This window comes from Colius striatus, chromosome 11 (genome assembly GCF_028858725.1).
Source record: "Colius striatus isolate bColStr4 chromosome 11, bColStr4.1.hap1, whole genome shotgun sequence".
In the NCBI taxonomy this organism is placed as follows: domain Eukaryota; kingdom Metazoa; phylum Chordata; class Aves; order Coliiformes; family Coliidae; genus Colius; species Colius striatus.
In genome coordinates, this window is record NC_084769.1 from 27,850,784 (window position 1) to 27,871,073 (window position 20,290).

General features: G+C 41.0%; 1 protein-coding gene across 8 annotated transcripts in view; it reads left to right on the forward strand.

Annotated features, from left to right (window-relative positions):
• Positions 1 to 3,002: 3,002 nt before the first annotated feature.
• Positions 3,003 to 20,290, forward strand: part of ABI2 (abl interactor 2) — a 75,311-nt gene continuing 58,023 nt past the window's right edge. For 3 of the 8 annotated variants that reach the window (XM_062005075.1, XM_062005078.1, XM_062005079.1), the window contains exon 1: positions 3,004 to 3,171. In XM_062005075.1, coding sequence (XP_061861059.1) covers positions 3,055 to 3,171 — 117 coding nt within the window. In that variant the 5' untranslated portion in view covers positions 3,004 to 3,054. Of the gene's footprint in view, positions 3,172 to 20,290 lie in introns of all 8 variants that reach the window. The other 5 variants (XM_062005076.1, XM_062005083.1, XM_062005077.1 and 2 more) reach the window with 3 other exon arrangements.

The window sequence follows — 20,290 nt, forward strand, 5'->3', positions numbered from 1 at the left end:
AACACTATTTCTAATTATTTTTGGTATGTGTATAGAGGATTATAGGATTGTATTATTCTCACAGGAGGGCTCTTCATATTTAAATTTAAATCCATAAAAGAGTACTCTATTAAACTGTAAACATGCTGTGATAACAAGCACCTAATTACGCAGACAGGTTAGTCCAGCTACTTTGGTTAACAGCTGTGTGCACGTATTTCAGATAATGCTTTTTCTTACACCCTAAAAACTGCTGGGAGGGCCACTGAGAGGTGAAGAGTGCCTGAACCACAGGTGGAAGCTCCCTGTGAGAATGTTTGCTAATGCTCAGTGCAGCTCTGAGAGCAGATGGGCTCTTGCAGGTTTCCACTGAAAGTAGGCCCTGATGGCACCCAAAAGCACAGAGAGATGATGACACTATTAACAGTTCCCCTTCCCTATAGTCGGGTGCTGCTAAACCAAGTTAAAACTCCTAACAGCATATTTGGAGAGCATTCCTCTTTACATCTTGACAGCTTTCTCCTTTTGCCAAGAGAAGGATCATGTGGGTTTACTGGGGAGCTGCCAAATGACAGCTTGACTTCACATCTGAGAAGCAAATGAATGGAGAGAGAAGGAAAGCCTCAACTTGCCTCGAGCCTGGCACAAATGTGAAGAGTCCTGGGAGCGTGGGCATGAGCAACCTCTGGAGCTGCAGCAGCAGCAGCAGATGTGGCATGAGCAGAATCCAAGCTGAAGCTTTTGTGGAGGAGGGAGTGTTGCGGCCCATTACCGAAGTGTGAAGGTGTTACTCATCAGCAGCAAGCCCTAGGGTCAGATGAAGGCTTGGCCATGGCTGATTCTTGGAGGTGTGGGACAAAACCTCTACAGCAGCCCTTTGTGAGTTGATTTAGTTGGCTTTTCTTCCCTGAGCCCTTGCAGCAAGGCTCAAATCAGATCTCTGAAAAGGGGCAATCATCAGGTGGCTGACAGGTAGGATTTATCCTTTAAGCTAGAGTAAAAACAGTATTTTGAGATACAAAACTCATGATTTATAAACTTTGGGGGCAGAGGGCACCAGGAGCAAGGCCGCATGACACTCAATTCTTCAGTCCTTGTTGTAGGGCAGGGAGTGCCAGTGTACACTGTGGAGGGCTGCAGGCAGCCTGACAGCTCACTGGCACGGCCCTGTGCTGCAGCGTGGCTGCTGGGGAGTGACAGAGCAGTCACCCCTCTGAACCCTACACACATCATGGTGAGGGGGGGAGGTCTCTAGCAGGGTGTTTAGGGTTTCTTAAGCCTTTCTGTGAAATTGAGACTACTGCAGCTGTAAAATGTGAATTACCCATGGCGCTTTGACTGCCTATAGAAAAATCTGAACACACAAGTTGTGAATTTCAGCCTACATTTAAAAATGGGAGAAAAAATGCTTTGCACATGAGGGTTTTTAAAGCAGTATAATCAACACTGCCTGACTCATCCTTCACTTGGGAGAACTAAGCAAGCTAAGAGGAAGTATCTCCAGGCAGACATCCCTCAGAGCAGGGATTTCTATCACATTTTCCTTCAAAGGGAAGAAACCCACAAGGCCTGGCCCAAATCCCATACCTTTGTTTCCTGACCCCATCACGTGTTTGCAATCTGTCTGTAATTCTAGATGACACCTGGAGCCAGGTATATCTAGCTGGATGCCTTTGTAATAGCTTTCAAAGCATGAAGACAGCTGTTGCTGTAGTACGAGTTTGGTGTACAAGGACTGCAACACTCGACCTTCTCTAGCTGGTGATGACCTGTCAGAAGGGTCTGTAACATGAGGGCTGCGAAAATACTAAGCTGTCATACCTATGTTAAGGGATGTCACATAAACCAGGGTTGTGCTACAGAAGCAGCAGGAGTTCTGTGGAACCTCAAGGGAACACGAGGTGAGTGATCACAGCTGCAATTCATTTCAGAGAAACAAATGAGCTCCCGGAGGGAAAGCTGGGATATTTCAACTCAAGAAGGCTGATCACTTGCTTTTTGTGTATGAGAGAGGCTACTTTTAGGTTCAGGTGAAAGAATTCGGTGTGAAAGCCTTCCACATTTCTCTAAGAGTGGGCATTTTCATCACAATTGTAGAGATATTGAGCAAATTGGCTGGGACATAAAGGAAGTCAGTGTTACAGTCAGGAACTAACCAAAAAAAAAACCTCCGAAGTCATGCCTCAGTGATGGGCTTCAGCCATGAGCCTGTCCTTCCTCTGTTTCTGCTGACCCTTCATTCTACACTTTTCTCTGTTAAAAGTTGAAAAGCTAACTACTTGGCAGCTGAGAATGTACCCTTCCTCTCACCCCTGTACAATAGCAACTTTTCAGAGAAAATCCTCACGAAAGAAACATTTTGTTCTTTCTCTGCGAATAAGAAGAGCTGAGCAGCAGCCACATTCAAAGCATGAGGATGTGACCCTAGCCCCTATTGTACTCAAAGACAAAGCTGCCAGGGCTAGCAGTAGCTCTGGTGTTAGACGGCTGCTCTGGAAAAACGTACTGCCATCGAGTAAATTAATGCAAAATGATGAGCAAAACAAACAAACAAACAAACAAGCTGAGCTTTGCTAAAATGAAAACACATATTACTCTTTGGTGTTGTCCCGTGGGGCTAACGCTGCGGCGTGGCGGCTGCAGCCAGCCCTGCTGCCGGGGACATCCCCGGGGCAACTCGGTGCGGCGCTTGTTGCCGCCTCTGTGTTCTCTTCTCCGGGCGACACTATAGGACCAGGCCCCTACCTGCAAATGGACATTAATAAAAAAACACACGCAAAGCCAGGACCGGCTTTTCCGTTCTGACGCGCGGCCGCTCCCCGGCCCCGCCGCCGCGCTCCGCCGGGCCGGAAGTGGGCGGGCGCATGCGCAGGAGGCGTCGCCCGGCCGCGCCCCGCCCCCGCCGCGGTGGGGGTCTGGCGCTGTCCCTGGCCGCGGCGCGAGGCCGGGCCCGCGGCGGGCAGCGCCGGACGGTTGGGGGGCGAGGAGGGGGGGGAGGTGTGCGCTCGCGCGCGCGCGGAGGGGCGGGGAAGGGGGCGCGAGGAGGACGGACGGACGGGGTGAGAGGATGTGAAGATGGCGGAGCTGCAGATGCTGCTGGAGGAGGAGATCCCGGGGGGGCGCCGGGCTCTGTTCGACAGCTACACGAACCTGGAGCGGGTGGCCGAGTACTGCGAGACCAACTACATCCAGGTGCGGCGGGCGGGGCGGGACGCGCTCGGCGAACGGTCGCCCTCCCTGCCTAACGGTTGCCGTCCCCGCCTAACGGCCGGCGGCGCGGCGCTGAGGCGGCTGCGCGGCAGGGGGGCGACCGTGGGGCAGCCGCGGCTGGGCCAGGGTCGTGTTCCCCGCCGCTGGCTGTGGGACCACCTCCGCTGCCCGGTCCCGGGGCTCTTGCGTGGGGCGGGCGAGTGAGGGGAGCCGGGTCTTGGCCACCCGCGTCCCCTTGGCGATGCGAGGCTGACAGGCGAGTTGCACCGGCTGCTGCGGCCCGGGGAGATAAAGTACCCCGGCGTGACGAGGCGTTTAAATATGTAATTGATTTCTAAATTAAATTCCTTCCACTTTGTGAGTGTGCTGAATATTTATTTCGGATTGTGTCTCTTGCCTGTTCCCACCTTCCCCTCTCCTTTGCTGACAGCACTGAGGTGATCTGTTAAACTGAAGTAATACCCGACTTCTGTAAATACAGGGTTGGTACTTATTAAGTTAGAGCACGGTGACATTTGTTTAAATGGGATATGCCTCTTGGTTTATAGTTCCCTTCCCAAGCAGGGCTGTGGTATCTTATAGGAAGGGCAGCTACCAAATGGTAGGTGCAGAATGAAAGCGTGATGTAGTAGAGATGGTACAGAATTAGGGGTGAAGAAATCAAGAAGTTGGTACCGCAGTGTGTGATTTTTCTGATGACTGCTCTGAAGCCAGATTGATGTTAAGACTTTGATGTTTTCCTTTCTTTCTCTTTTTTACTGGGAAGATGAGCAAAATGTTGTCACTTTTATAGTGATTATAGACAAAAATGAAACTGTACCACCCAAAACAAACCCTAAGAAGAATAGGAAAGAAAGGAGGGGGACGTGGGATTGTGGTGTCAATGTTGAGAGAAGTACAAAGGGTCACAGTTTTCTTTTTGCTTTCAGTCCCCTAAGTGGAGAGTGTTTGTGTGTTTCTAGAGGGCAAGCAGAGATGAGATCTGTGGCGAGGATTATTCTGTCAGTGAAAACAGGAGAGAATATTTAACCATTGACAGAGAATACTTGAAATGTCACTATCAAAAACTCAGACTTCCTTTTGAATTGTTGAATGACCAGCTGTCTTTTAGAGAGATTTGCATATTTTGAGTCATTTGCAGAACATGTAAATTACAGTGAAATTATACAGATGTATTTTATTATGTAATAACTTTTCTTATGTTGAATTAGTGTGACTTACTTTCATTAAAAGAAATATACTCAAATATTTTCTTACAGTCATAACATGATGTACGTATATTTATGCTTTTTTGAAAACTGGGAAGTTGTTTTTTTTTTCTGGAGTAGGGAAGAGGAGTCTTGGAAGGCAGAACTGGATAGGAAGAAGTGGATGTAGTTAGGGTTTTTTCTTCTTTCTCTGACTTTTTTTTAACATTCTTTATTTTATGAACCAAAGTTTATAAAATCTGTTTTGATCACTTTTATTGTATTAAAAACTACACAAGAGAACTCCTTGCTGTTTTCTACAAATAGAGAACAAAAAAAAGATGATTATTGCCCCAGCCAACTTACAGTCTGTAAAGACCATCTAAGATAATACGAAAAGGGTACTGACAGATGGTGAGTGAAGGAAAAGAATGAGGCGCTCTTGGTCAGCCTGATGGATTCTGGTCACCACACAGCCATACCCTGACTGTTAGCAATTCATCCAAGCATCGTGACAACAGAGAGATTTGAGGAGGAGGTGTTGGTTGTGAGGTGCAGTATGGGTCACAGTGGGAACATGTTTAAATTTTTCAGCAAATGGGGACTGGAGGACATCAGCCAGACACGGTAGGCTCCAGCCTCTGGAATTAGCTCAGAGACCATAGTGGGATTATTGTAGAGGAGAGGTCTAGTGTGAGGGAATTCTGGATTTAGTGATATGTCCTGGTAACAGAAATGAATACGTACTCCACCTTCATGGTGCTGGAGCTCCGTAAACTCCTACAGATGATATGTATACAAAGCAGATTTTTTTTTCTTCTCTGCAATAGTGGGAATAGGTGAATGCATATAACTATTGGTTATATCCATTGAAGATGTTGGAGATTGGATATTGGTTAGTTGGATATGGGAGATTTTGCTTCCGGTAATAATTATTATTACAAAGCTATTATGTCCAGTTAACTCCAAATTATGTTCAAAATAATAACCTTGGATTTTGTGGTGAAGGTGGACTTGTGATTCCTTGGAAGCATGTGGAAGAGTAATCATCCAGAAATTGATATTGCGAAGATGGACTAATTCTACTGTAATCCTTTAGCGTTTTTTGTTGACAGAAGGTTTTGTTGTGGATGTTCTTAACATCTCCTAGAGGAGGTCAGAAATTGACCAAGGCTGGAACTTGTTCTGCAGGATGACAGTGTGGTGATAGGGGCACAGAAGGCATTACTTTGGCCTGTATTTGACAGTAGAAAAGCCACTCTCTTTTGTGCCAGTTGGTGCTTTAAGGTTGTATTGTCAATTACAAAAATTGTTGAAAAAAGTCAAGGTAGATGTAGGTCAGTTTAATAGAGAATTTAAAGTTTGACGCAAAGGTGAACATATTCTTTCTCTTTTCCCTGCGTTACCATCATTCATAGCAGCTTGGAAATAATCAAACGTATAATCTCTTATATGCAGAAATTGTTAGTTTGTAGTATTAGAGTTATGAAGATTGCAACTCATTTGACTTCTACTTACAAAAGAAAAAATACATTCTTAAAAATTTTGGCATTCTTTATCCAAATTATGATTGGTACTTGGTGAGCTTAATTACTCTAGCAACAGATAATGTTACATAAATTGTTATCCTTCTCTGGAGTCAGTGATACTACAGTAGTGTACCAGCGCACATCAGCTTACAGTTTTGTGGAAAATTATAGGAATACATCAAATATGTAATAAATGGAGCTGCAGCAATGAAAGAGGAAAGGCTATCCTTTGGGCAAAAGAAATTTTTTCATTGATTTTTTTCTTCTTGACCAATAATTGTTGTTTTGCACTTGGTAAGTCAGTCTCCCATCCATCTGACCTACTAAGGTAATGTATTTTTCAAGAGGCACTACTCTGTTTAATAAGAAAATAAACTGATAGAAGAAAAAGTATGATTTCAGTTTGCTTACTACAGCAATTACTTTAATAAATTTTCTGTGATTATGATTCACAGAAATTTAATAATAATAATTTCATTTAAAGCATAAATGCTTACATTGCTTATTTTAATCTGCTTGTGTTATTATGGAAATCAAATAAATAACACTAAAAAGGTCTTATTCTTCCAATAACTTGGAGAAATCATGCAGTTATTTCTGTGTCATAATTCTTAAAGAGAAGGGGGAGAAATATTTTTGTTCAGGAGGAGTATTTTTGTAGTATCTGACACAACAATCACAGGTTAAATTTTTACCGTCTCTTCAATGCTTTTTATGTAGTAGCGCTTCATCCTCCCTTAGTCTGTTATAGAACAGAGTAATTCTATAAAATTTGGTAATCTGGAGTCTTTCATATTATTAAAAAAACCCCAGTGTATTTGCAGTCTGCAGTGACTTATCTCTGTCTTTCATAAAAAGCAAAGAATGGTTATACATGACAGTGTGCTGTCATTACAAAATTTTCATATTCCTGCATTACTTTTGTTCGGGAGTATCCCAAAGAAAATTTTTACTTATGATGGTGTGAGTAACAAGATCAAGCAATTATGTGATTTGTACATCATATTACTGCTATAACTAACATAAATCCCAACACCAACTTGGCCTCTCCAGTTTCTTTGAGCATGTCCTGTATAAATCTGTTCTGGAATAATCTTTTGCTTGTTTCTCATGATCATCTCTCTTTTAAAAAATCAGCTTTTCATTTTGTGCAGTGCACGGAGCTTTCTAGAGTAACTGAATGCTTGTGTCTGTTAACTTGTTGTTGAAAGAGAAAAAATTACCAAATGGAGATGCTTCAGCTAGTAAGGATCTCGCTGGAACAGATTCTGGGTGGGGGGGAATCCCACCACCAAAGTTAACATGCAGAATTGAGTGAAAAGCCAAGCCTCTGTGCCCTGTTCCACTTTCAGAAGGAGTGTAGCATTTCTCTGTGCTGTGTTGTCCAGATTCTCCTAAAAAACTCTGTGTTTCCTAGCTTTTCAAGATTATTATGTTTTGCTTGTCACCTCTAGAGGCTGAAAAGGAAGAATGAGCTTCTGATTTTCCTCTCTTCATAGTCTTCAGGTTGCCATGACTGTATTGCATTTTATGTGCAGAAAAAGCTGTCTGGTGTTCATGAGAGGGAGGATGGGAAGGGGATTTTTATTCCTGTTCTTAATCTTCTGTCCTTCTGGTTGTTGGGAGTACTTGCTTTTCAGCTCCTGCAGATAGCTTAATTTAAATAGACATAGAAGTGAAACATACTTGTTTCTCAGTAATTTTACTGCGATCCATAGATTGTTGACTTGCATAGTTATCTTGCAGGTATCTGTTAATTTTACTTAGACCTTTTAAGCAAAATGAAGTAGCTGTAGATTTGGAAGCCTCTTCCAGTACAAGAGAATAAGGCATCTGTTAGCATAGTAGTTTTAAATTACAGAAATGGTAGTCCTTTACAAATAATAACTTAGTGGTTACAGATTTAGTAATGCCATTTGAATTTTCTGCTGAGTTGCTTGTAGTGACCAGTACCAGTATATTATTTGTGTCTCTATATAGGGAATTACAGGTATTATGGCTTATACACATATTCAAAAAAGATATCTATTCTCTGTATTGAAGATGTGTATCAGCACAAGAAAGGCAACTGAGTTAGGTTTGTAAAATCTTTATTTAACCATCCAAAAAGTGAGTATCAGAAGAAAATTGTTTTCAACGTTTTTGTTCGTTAAACTTGTTTCTTTTGTAATCCAGCTTCAGTGAAGAGGTGATTAAGCTTAGCATTGATGGAACACTTGTTCTGCAGGCATGGAAGTGGATATTGATCAGTGAATATTAGTCCAGAACTTCAGGAAGATGCTGACAAGTTGAAACTTAAAAAATGGCAGGAAACTAGTAAAACAATGATAAAGAATACATGAACAATATGCTGTATTGTATAGTTATCTTACTCCTGAGTGCAATGGATGAATGCATAGGTAAATCTAGCCCACCACGCTATGGCAGGACTGCAGAAAAAATGTGATTTTAAACTTCAGTAGTATGCTATTATGTGTTAGCCTTGACTGTTTACCAGGTGCCCACTTAGCTGCTCTCTCATTTTCTGTCCTCTGTAGAACAACAGGAGAAAGTAAAAGACCCCAACCTTGTAAGCTGAGTGAAATAAAGACAGGGAGAGGGCTCAGTAATTACCGTCATGGTCAAAACAGATTTGGTGTAGGGAATATTAATTTAATTTATTGCCAGTTAGAAATAGAGTAGGACAGTGAAAAATAAAACAAAAACTACCACCACCTTCCCCTTCCACCCTCCTGCTTTCCAAACTCAATTTTACTCTTTCATCCCCAGCTCTTCTGCCTCTTTCTCCTGAGTAGTGCAGAAGGATGGGGAATGGAGGTGACTTTATCTCTGCCACTCATTCCTCATCACACTCTTCCCCTGCTCCAATGTGGCTCTTCCACAGGCTATAATGCCTGCCAGGAAACCTGCTCCTGGATAGACACCTCTCCATAGGCCACAGCTCCTGCCAGGAGCTTGCTCTGGCATGAGCTCCTTTCCACAGGGTACATCCGCCAGAGGCGTGCTCCAACGTGGGCTCTCCACAGACTGCTTCTTTCAGAGCACATCCACTTGCTCCACCGTGGGGTCCTATACAGGCTGCAGGTGGATCTCTGCCACCTCATGGCCTCCATGGCTGCAGGGGCAGGGCCTCACCATGGGCTGCACGGTTGGCTGCAGGGGAACCTGGTATCTTGAGCACCTTCTCCCTCTCCTTCTTCACTGACCTTGGTATCTGTACAGTTGTTTCTCTCACATTTTTCTCACTCTTCTCCTTCACAGTTACTTCACCTGGTTTTTTTTTGGTCCTTTCTCCAGTATGTTATCACAGAGGTGCCACCAGCACGGAGTGGCTCAGCTTTGGGAAGCTGTGACTGTTTTGGAGCTGGCTTAGAACTGGCTCCACCTGACATGGGGACAGCTTTTGATCTCTTCCTTCAGAGGCTGTCCCTGCAGTCACTCTGCTACCAAAACCTTGCCGTGTTAACCTCTACTTGCGTTTGTCATTATCACTAAATTCCAGCAATTAAGTGGGTGCTAAGCTTAGTGATTAATAAGACTGTATGTAGCCACTGTTCTTTTGATTTCAAGAAGTGATGCTTTCTGCAAGTTTGAAGTAGCAGGCTGAGTAAGTGGAAGTCCTACCACTTTCTTCTGTGTCTCAGCTCTGGTGCTCTTTCATGTTCAGCCTGCCAGTGGTTTCACAATCCTCTTTTCTACATGTTCCCTTAAGGTGAAACGTGGAAGTGACTGGTTGATGGACTCTAGCGCTACTATAAAGGAAGCAGTGATAATACTAATGATCTTTTTTGAAGTTTTTACTTTTTCTTTTCCTCTTAATATATCTCCAAGTGCCTAAGCTTTAAGGACCTGATAATTTAAAGGAGGAATGGCAGATACTGTTCCTTGTAGGAGCGAGTTAGATAGCCTTCCTTGCATTATCAGGATGTATAAAAAGAAAAATCTAGTGAAGTAACACCAAATGTATACTTTCAATATTAATGACAAAGCTAGAAGAAGAATTTGAAGTGTGTTGTTTATTTGTCTGATTCCCATTTTCTGCAATAAAATTCCTTAGTAGCAGTTAAGTCACAATAAATGCTTGTTGGACTTTTAACTGTGTTAAATTGTTGCACAGATAATGTTACTGCACATGTCTCTAGTCTCAAGGTTTACAGTGAACTTGCTGTTAGGTTGGTACGTTTAGTGAGGGTAATCCAAGCACAGGACCACTTATCTGTTTCGTTTTAAGTGAATCAGTGTAGCTGACAAAGTTGGCAAAGTGTTTATCACTCAACCAGTCTACTTCTCCTTTGTATTAACTGGACTGTGTTTTGCCAGGAAAGCTAATGTAATGCATTTAATAGTGTCATAGGTTCAACCTGAAGTTCAGGAAGAGTAGAATTGATTCTCTATTGAGTGAATGTAGAAATAGCATAAGCCATTTTATTACTGGTAATGGTACTTGCTGGTGATAATGCTGTGTGTATAGGTGTGAAACAAAATTTGTAAATATGTGAGCTGCTAATATAAAGTTTTGAACCCTAAATGTTTGTTCCAAATGGCATTCTGGTTGTTCCCATCTATAGCTTATTTTCAGATTGTTGTTATTGAATAATATTGATCAAGAATTGTAATTCAGAGTAGCCAACTGCTGCATCCTACAGTTAATAAACTCTCTAAAACTTATTGTGTGTTGCTCATGCCTTACTTGCATTTGCAGTCATTAACCTTTGTGGCTTGGTGCTGTAGGTTTTAAATCAGGAAGTGGTGCACCACTGTGGTACGCCATGTGAGACAAGCTTCTCCAGTTAGTGCTTTCAGCAACTGAAATCTTTGTTATGTTCAGCAGAATATTTTAGCGAAGAAAACATTGATTAAAGAACCATGCTTTGCAGCAAATTTTTAGTATAGTCTGTATCTAGAGTCTGCTGGCATTTTTTCTTGGAATTTGTCTTCAAGTATTTTCACACTTAATTGTGCACCTGAAATTAACCTCTTGTTCATTAATCGAAGTTATGTAAATTTTGTTGGGTACTTGTAGCCCAATGACTAGAGGTACTCACAGGTTAGGAAGCAGAACTGCCTGACAGTAGATGAGGCACATAATCACAGCACACTGTAAGTTCAGTACCTAAATTGGTGCATTTCCTTTTTTCAGGGTTCTCACAGGTTAGGTTGGCAATTTTTTTGTGGAAATGAGTGAACTAATATGTTCTTACAAATGAGTTGTGTCTATTTCAGTGAGAAATCAGAATTTTGTGGTTCCCAGGTGCAACAAACAAGTTGCTCTGTCAAATTCATAGTGAGATGCTCTGAACTATCGACTCTCTTTGCTGTTCACTTTTCCTGTAGCTTATTTCCCAGTATATGTCATTGTAATATCTGTTCTTAATGGTCTTTCAGCTTGACATATAAATGCTTGTTTTATTATTACTGTCTTAGTGGTACTGTAGTGAAAGTTGGCTTATGCTTAGTGCATTGCATGGTGAGAAACAAGTATTACTCATTTTAGGGTTTTGGTAGCCCAATTGTGTTGGTTATACATGTAACAAAAGCTGGTTTTGTGCTGTTAATATTTTTTCTTGAAGTTAAAAACTGTTCTAGGTAAGTGCAAATGTTTTTATTAGGATATTCTGTAGCTTTCTTGTGAATTTACTGCTTTAATGTATATAGACTGTCAACATTCTTGGGAACAAATTTGGGACTTTGATCTGTTTATGAGCTGACTGCTGTTTTCTCAAGGTTGTTTTATACTATAGATCATATCAGGTTTTTAAAACTCTACTCTTGGAATATCAGATTATGGTTATTAAATTGCTATTTCAGCTAACATGATTAACAGACTTTAGGGAAGCATGATGCTTTTTGCTTGAAGGTGCTTATTTTAGCCTGCATGCTACCATTATAAAAATTATTTTCTTTTAAATTTTCAGATATTTACATGAACAAATAGATAAGCCTCAGAAGAACTGTTTTCTGTATTGTGCACTACTGTTCATATATATGTGTGACTATCTGTCACGTTATGAATTGTGTTGGAAATTAATGGTAAAAAAAGCTGATGAGCCTGATTTCTGATGGGAAGCAGTTTATGGACAAAGTATTGGGAGGCTGATAAGCATCATTGGAAAGGAGGAATTAATTTCTGTTGTTCATTTTGGTAAAGGATTATGATAAACCTTGTGAGATTTTTTGTGAGGTTTTTTTTTAGTGTTACTATGAATAGAATCAGCGAGTTCAAGGAAGAAGTGGTTTAAATTTAGATTTTAGAGTTGAAGGAAATCTATTATAGCTACGTAGAATAAAAATTAGGAGCTTTTGCTTTTGAATGGCTTATGAGAAGAAGGTTTGAAAAACATTTATTTGCTTGTCAATACAGAGTTTTCTCATGGGATTGAGAGTCTCAGAAGACTGTCTTGGTCTTTCCAGCAATGGAGGGCAGATAGCAATTTTCTCTTTGTCCACTGCGTTACCAGCTGAGTGTCTCTACCAGTGACTCTAAATTTTGGTTTGACTATAGGAATACTAGGAGGCATTCAGATCCAAAGATTTGACCTAGCAGGCTTGTCCAGTTCAAAAGTGTTGAGATGGAATAGGCTGCCATCCTGAAAAAGACTGGGTTTTATAGATTTTAAACCTTTTGTTTAAAATTGCTAAGTACATAAATTCTTCCTGTAACCCTTCCTGTAGAAACCTTTGGAATGTTAGGTGGCTGTAAATGAAGGAAGGGCCTGTCAAAAGTTGCAAATATGCTTTGCTGCTGTTTAGGGGCAAGATTGCAGACCCCATCGAACATCTTTCTGTGTGCAGTTCTAACTACATGCTTGTCAGGGGTCTGTTCCTTATCTGATCGCTTTTGAGCTTGTTCAGTTAACTAAACCTACAGAAAGCTAAGTAGGAGAAGGAAAGCACTGTTGCTTTGCTCAGTGATGATGGAAGTGTGGTAAGAGTGTGGAATGAAGTAGGGAAGGAATGGGACCATCTCTGCTCAGGGTAGTGAGCTGTTTGATGAATTCTAAAGTAAGAGAAGTTTTTCAAGATAAATTTTCACTGATATGAGCCTGTTGTAAAAATCTGTAGCATGTTAAGGCTCCTCATTTAAGTAAAGTTATGTATTATAGAAGACAGGCTCTTATGAATTTTCTCATTTGATTAACAGATGGATAATTAATGGAAAGGTATAAGTTGTTTAAACATTTATACATATATTGAAAAAGAAATTTTTTGTAAAATTAAGATGTGGGGAATGCGCCAATAATCCTCTGGAAAGTCCTCTGGAAGGGTTGTGCCTACAGGAGCTATAAGGAGAAGGGAATTTTGCCTTTGCTTATTATGATGAAAAAAGGTTAGATTTTCCTTATGTTTCACCTTCCATGAAATTTTCTTATGTTTTTTAGTTGTATCTGGTGAAATGGGTACAGAGAAGAATGAGATGTTTTGTTGCCACAGCTTGAAGGTTCGAAGTATTGTATTTTACTAAATTTATCTTTGTTTATAAGCAGCATGCCTAACATTTTAATATTAGGTGTATAATCTCAAATAAAATTTTCTGTGTGACACTATCTTAAAAATGAAAAACATAATTAAGGAAATTATTTCTTTTCAGTTTTAAATGGATTACACCAAAAAAATCCCCAAACCAAACTCTTTTACAAAATCAGAATCATTACAGTTGGACCTTGAAGATTATCAAGTCCAACCACTAAAATTAACACAGCCAGGCCCATCACTAAACTAAACCATATTCCTCAGAACCTCATCTATGCATCTTTTGAATATCTCTAGAGATGTTTACTGCCACCTCCCTGGGCAGCCTGTTTGAATGCTTAGTAACTCTCTCTATAAAAAAGTTATTCCCAATGTCCAATCCAAACTTCCTCTAGTGCAACTTGAACCTGTTGCCTTGTGTCCTATTGTTCATTACTATAGAAAAAAGATTGACCCACACCTCGCTACAACTTTCAGGTAGCTGTAGAGAGTGATCATGTCTCCTCTCAGCCTTCTCTCGGCTAAACATCCCCAGCTCCCTCAGCTGCTCCTCATAAAGACTTGTTCTCTAGACCCTTCACCACCTTCATTGCTTGTCTCTGGACATGCTCCAACATCTCAGTGTCCTTGTAGTGAGGAACCCAGAACTGAACACAGTGTACGAGGTGTGGCCTCACTAGTGCAGAGTACAGGGGACAATCACTTCCTTGATCCTGCAGGTTCCACTGTTCCTGATACAGGCCAGGATGCCATTGGCCTTCTTGGCCACCTGGGCACACAGCTGGATCATACTCACAGCTGGCTGTTGATTAACACTCCCAGGCCCTTTTCTGCTGGACAGCTTTCCAGCCACTCTGTCCCAAGCCTGTAGCATTTGCCTGGGATTGTTGTGGCCCAAGTGCAGGACTCGGCACTTGGCCTTGTTGAACCTCATGTGATTGGCCTCAGCCCATCAATCTAGGCTGTCCAGGTCCCTCTGAAGAGCATTCCTGTCCTCAAGCACACCTACACTCTTGCCCAGCTTGGTGTCATCAGCAAATTTACTGATCCAGATTGTTGATAAAAATGTTAAACAAAACAGGCCCCAGCACCAAGCCCCGGGGAACACCACTGGTGACCAACAACCAACTGGATTTAACTCCATCCAGTACAACTCTCTGGGCCTGGCTGTCCAGACACTGTTTCACTCATCTCAGAGTAGGTCCCTCCAAGCCATTGGCAGCCAGTTTCTCCAGGAGAATGCTGTGGGAGACTGTGTCAAAAACCTTACTAAAGTCCAGGAAGGCCACATCCACAGCCTCTCCCTCATCCACTAAGTGAGTCCTCTTGTCATGGAAGGACATCAGATTGGTCGAACAGGACCTGCCTTTCATAAAGCTGTGAGAAACAAAACAAACTTTCTCGTGAAAGACTCAGGTCAGACTCTGCAGTGAAGCACTTTTATTAAGCGTTCTTGCAAGAGCTGGTGTCCTAGCTAGTAGGCACACCTGACAGGTACAACATTTGGCTTTTTATTCCCTATCCCGGCTGCAAGGTCCCTCCCTGGTTTCCCCGTTGATTAGGTACTCCAAGGTTTACAACTTCTTGAGGCGCCTGTGATCCCCCCAGGGGATGTCTAGTTTTTGTATATTATCACCCATTCCCCACAGTCCTGAGATTTAAAACTCTACTTAACATTACAAACAAACAGATAACAGTCTTATGGTCAGTCCACTGATTTACATTACACAGAGGCAGACAGCACTCATGGTCAGTCCACTGATTTACATTACACAGAGGCAGATACTAGTCCGAATTCCTTGTCTTAATTTCCTTCTAATTCTGCAAAAGCAACATCAATATTTCTCACAAAGCCATATTGGCTGGGCCTGAACCCTTGGTTATGCTATATGTGCCTCAGGATGGTGTTCAGGTGAATCTTTTCCATAACCTTTCCTGGCACCGAGGTCAGGCTGACAGGCCCAGGAGTGGTTTTTTTTTCCGGTTGCTTTACCACCCTTGAAACTGCATACTGCTAACTGCAGTAGGAGTTTCTGTGAACCTGTCTTCTTCCATAAGCAGCATGATGTGTTTTATCATCTGAGGAAGAAAGGTGTTCTGAAGCACCAGTTTTAGATCTGAAGTTTGGTTTGGGCGTCTGCTGCAGAGTTACCATGTGAATATGACTTTAGTTCCCCATTCATTAGGTGGACCAAAAATGTTTGGGGTTTTTTTTGAGGAAGAGAAATGATAGTATTCATGTGGTATTTTTTGTAACTGATCTAGCCTCAGCCTTCAGCCTGTTGTCATTACCCCATAGTAATTGCTATATTCAGTGAAACTCCCAAGGCAGCTCTGAAAGGCCGAAATTCTGAAGGTTACATTTTTTCTTTAGGTTCTTTGGAGGTGGACATGTTAAGCTATGGATATTGGAGTGAGAGGATTATTCAGGTGTGATGTTTGGGGTTTTTTGTTTCTATTGTGTTAGTTTGTCACTCTGCCTTTTGTTGTTGTTGACTAACAAATAGATATCATTCTTTTCATTACATCCCTCTGCACATATCAAATAATAACTTCAGCAGTTGGATTCTTCTATTTAATTCTTTTGTTTTTAAGTAACACAGCTCTAATGTGATATCTCTAGTTTTCATACTTTAAAATCAGGATAAATACTACTTTCATTTATAAATATAGTGGAAGGGGCTTTTTTCAAGGACCTTTTAGGGTGGATTTCATATACACTGAAGACTGTTTGAAAGCAGTCCTTCAAGAATTGCTTGTATATGTTTCTTCTGCTGAATGTAGGGGGGGAAAGGGTAGTATTTCCTGTGTTTTAGGTACAAGCTGTTGAGTAAGATGTCTGGAAGAGGGTGTTAAAAACCCCAGTTACCTGTGCGTAGGAAGGTGGAAGATTAAAGGTTAAGCAGTTGGCAGGATATTCTGCAAAATCAAGGAGAGAATGGCTTGTCTAAAAGGCAGCTTGAAAATTCCCGCTTTGTCTATGCCTGTTAAAGACTTCATATTGTGAAACTCTTATTTTCAGGATAGTATTATTTATTGCCATAGCTAGATAAGTAGAGAGGTGATACTACTTAAACGTGCCTTGTCAAATGAACAGGTCATTTTTGCAACACTTCACCAGGATATAGAGAAAAGCCCCTTTTTCTGATGGTAGTAAAACTTGGCTAATATACAGTTGTAACAATGTTAGGACAGCTTGAAAAAATGGATTAACATAAAAAAAAGAATGAGAGGCAAGAGAACGTAGCAAAGGCATTCAAGAATTTGAAATTGCATTTTTGTAATATTTCTATTTTGACAATGAAGAACTCAGAAGTGTAAGAACAAGAAAGTAAGTTGTTAAAATTGGATGAACAAGCAAAATTTGAAACTTATGTTGTGTAATAATTATGGTGAATGTAAGCACAAAGGTGGGAATTCTTCACAGCATGTATTGCAGCACAAAACTAGTGTGGGACAAATTTTTTTATCATCACTTTCTATTTTTATTCTGTAGTATTTATTTATGTAACTTCAGTGTAACAGTATTATGCTGCTGTGCTGTCCAAGCACGATGTCAGTAGTCGCTACATTACAATATAGTGCTTGTAAGTATAGAGCAGTCTTGTGAGTTGCACGTGCAGTTTGAGTAGACTGGCTTGAAGACTGCATGTAATACTTGCATCCTTAGTGATGTGTTTTGTGGTAGAGAGCTCTTGCCATTGTGAGAGTTACCAGAATGTGTAAAAATATCTAGTAGTGCTGCTGTAGTTAGATATGATGAAATTTGGCTTATATAGGCAATAGCATAATAATTCTTCACTGCATGATTGAAGACCTAATTTAGATTGTGTAGCAGGAAGGGTTTTCCTTATTTGAGACAACTGTAGTCTGTAAATCATAGAATCATAGAATGGTAGGGGTTGGAGGGGACCTTTAGACATCATCTAGTCCAACCCCCCTGCAGAAGCAGGTTCACCTAGATCAGGTCACATAGGAACATGTCCAGGTGGGTCTTGAAGACCTCCAAGGAAGGAGACTCCACAACACCCCTGGGCAGCCTGTGCCACTGCTCCGTCACTATCATGGTGAAACATTTTTTCTTATGTTTAAGTGGAACTTTTTGTGTTCCAGCTTCATCCCATTACCCCTTGTCCTGTTACTATCTACTATAGAAAAGAGGGTTGTCCCAACCTCCTGACACCCACCCTTTAGATATTTATAAATGTTAATAAGATCACCCCTCAATCTCCTCTTCCCCAGACTAAACAGCCCCAGTTCCTGCAGCCTTTCCTCGTATGAAAGATGTTCCATACCCTTGATCATCTTGGTGGCCCTGCGCTGGACTCTCTCCAACACTTCCCTGTCCCTCTTGAGCTGAGGAGCCCAGAACTGGACACAGGACTCCAGATGAGGCCTCACCAGGGTAGAGTAGAGGGGCAGAAGAACTTCTTGATGCATCCCAGGATGCCATTGGCCTTCTTGGCCACAAGGGCACATTGCTGGCTCATATTTAGTTTATTATCAATCAGGACTCCCAGATTTTTCTTTTGTGTAAAAAAAATTACTTTTAGGGATATTGCATCTGAAAGAGTTTGTTAGGATTAATTTTGTTAGGTGAGGATAATAATGGATTGATTTACATCATGAAAATTCCGAGATTAAGTTTTATTGTGCTACTCTGGATGTGCTGTTTTAGGGGAAAAACAGTGTTACATTTTTAGCTTCTGCCACGGTATCTGTGACAGATGGTGTCCTGTCTGTCCAATATGAATTCTTACTGCTCCATTAATATTGACTGGAGAAGAAAAGTGGTGTTCCATAGCTTTTAAAAACTGTGTCCTGGTTGATATAGAAGTGACTAGGGCGTCAGCACCAGTACATGTGGAATCTGGTATCTGAACAAATCTAAAAGGGCTTGGTGGAAACCTTGCTCACATTAGACAAAAAGAGAAAAGAAAAAAAAGTGCCTATTTTGGGGATGTAATGTTAAAATAATTCCTGCAAGTCTTGTTATGGTAAAAAATGTTCTTTAGCGAAAGCTGAGGTCTCACACATCATGTATACATGTGTAAAGATAGGCAGCTGCTATTTTTTGGGCATTGCAGATGCTCTATGCTGCTTTCAGAGGCTTTTGAGGTAATCAGCTTCTTTTGGGACAGACATGGTAGAATTTCTTATGCCATTATATGGGCTGCTTATATTTCATTTTATAACTACTGTCAAGATTACAGAGCTCTATCTTATCAAATACTTGGTTGTCTCATTCTTTGCAAGGCATGCTGATAAAACTATGTCCTTGGCTGCTGCCTCTAAAAGGTCCTGCACAGACATTTGCTTCTGGATGTTGACTGCTGAAGTAGTGTTTTTCAAAGTCTGGGCATGTAATTCTGTGTGATGTTCACAGAAATTAGAATTAGTTTAGTACTGGTTTTGACAGACATTTAAATGTTAGGACTGCTTTAAGATGGCAGTCATAATCGTTCACTGGATGAAATCCTTGATTCTGTTTTGAAAGAATTGTCAGAAAAATATAGTCTCTTCAGATTCGCTCTCACTTAATATTTTGAACTATGGTCCTCTGTAGCTAAACAAGAAGAACCTTACCACTAGTAGATTATGTATTTCAAGTTCTGGCTTTTCTTTAACAAAAGGAAAACTCTTTATGAGAGGTGTTCTGAAATGATTCTGTGACCTGCAACACAATCATAGTGTTTTCCAGTCTGGGGAATGTAAGGATTGTTGTATGTTGAGAAAAACTTTCCCCACCTTGGGTTTGTTTATCAAATATACTGGTTTTTATACCTCACTGTGATACTTGTTAATTTTTTTAATAAATAATTGGCTAATTTGTAGAAATGAGTAGTATTTAAATTGTGTGGAGATGACTGTGGTACAGGTGCATTGTAGTTGAATGTTTAAATGCTTGTCTTTTTGTGCGTAGAAAATGTCCTTAGACTGCTTTAAAAAAGTTGAGTTACTGCTTGCGTGGAACAGTCTCTTTCTGGGCAAGAAGCACTGCAATTAGTGTGAAAGTAGGTCATGCTTAGGAAAATGTGTGTGTAAAATACAGATCTCACTGGAAATAATTACAGAAAACTTGATGCTGTGGTGTTATGTGTTTCAGGTTGAATATAGCAACTGTGCCTGATCTTCTTGAGCTACGTAGCAATTGACAGAAGATTTACTTCTAATATTGAAGTAAATGGACCAAAACTACTGGTTAAACTGGGAAAAAGACCATGCATGTTTTTTGAGATTCTTAAATTGTAGCAGCATAGCAAAATTTGAGTCTAATTAAAATGAAAACCCTTTGGCAACCTTCTAGTTTTTTATGTCGATAATGCTATTACAACATGAACAATATTTATAAACTTGAAACCTATTTGAAAACCCCTTATTTCTATCAGCCTACCCTAGGGAATTAGGCTGGGACTCCTCTTTTGAGGACATGACATATCTATAAAATGTTCATTAGATACTCAGGCATACTCAGTGCGGAGCAGAGATCTAGAGTCTGGCTAATCAGTCTCTGTGTAAGAGGCTGAAATCCCATTCTCGCTCTGCCAATATTATGTTTTGTCCAGTGCTATGGTAATGGGAGCAAAAGGTTGTAAAACCATTCTTTGCCAGAAAAGTGAGCAGATACATCTCTTAGTGCACGTAAGGGAAAATCTGTTGAATAAGGTACTTTTTTTTTAGAGTGACTATTGTACTGGCTTTCACTCCTTTTGTTGATCATGATTGTTTAGGTTCATCTTCATCTGTGATTCACTTGTGACTGGGTGTCATTGATTGATACCACCACTGCCAGCAGATGGATGGTATACCAGCGGTCAGCTTTCAGCAGGCTGAACGTGGATATCAAGAACAAACTAACCTGTTACTTGCTTGTTTCTGCTCTGTTTCTGGCAAGCTCCTCAAATGGGGGCAAAG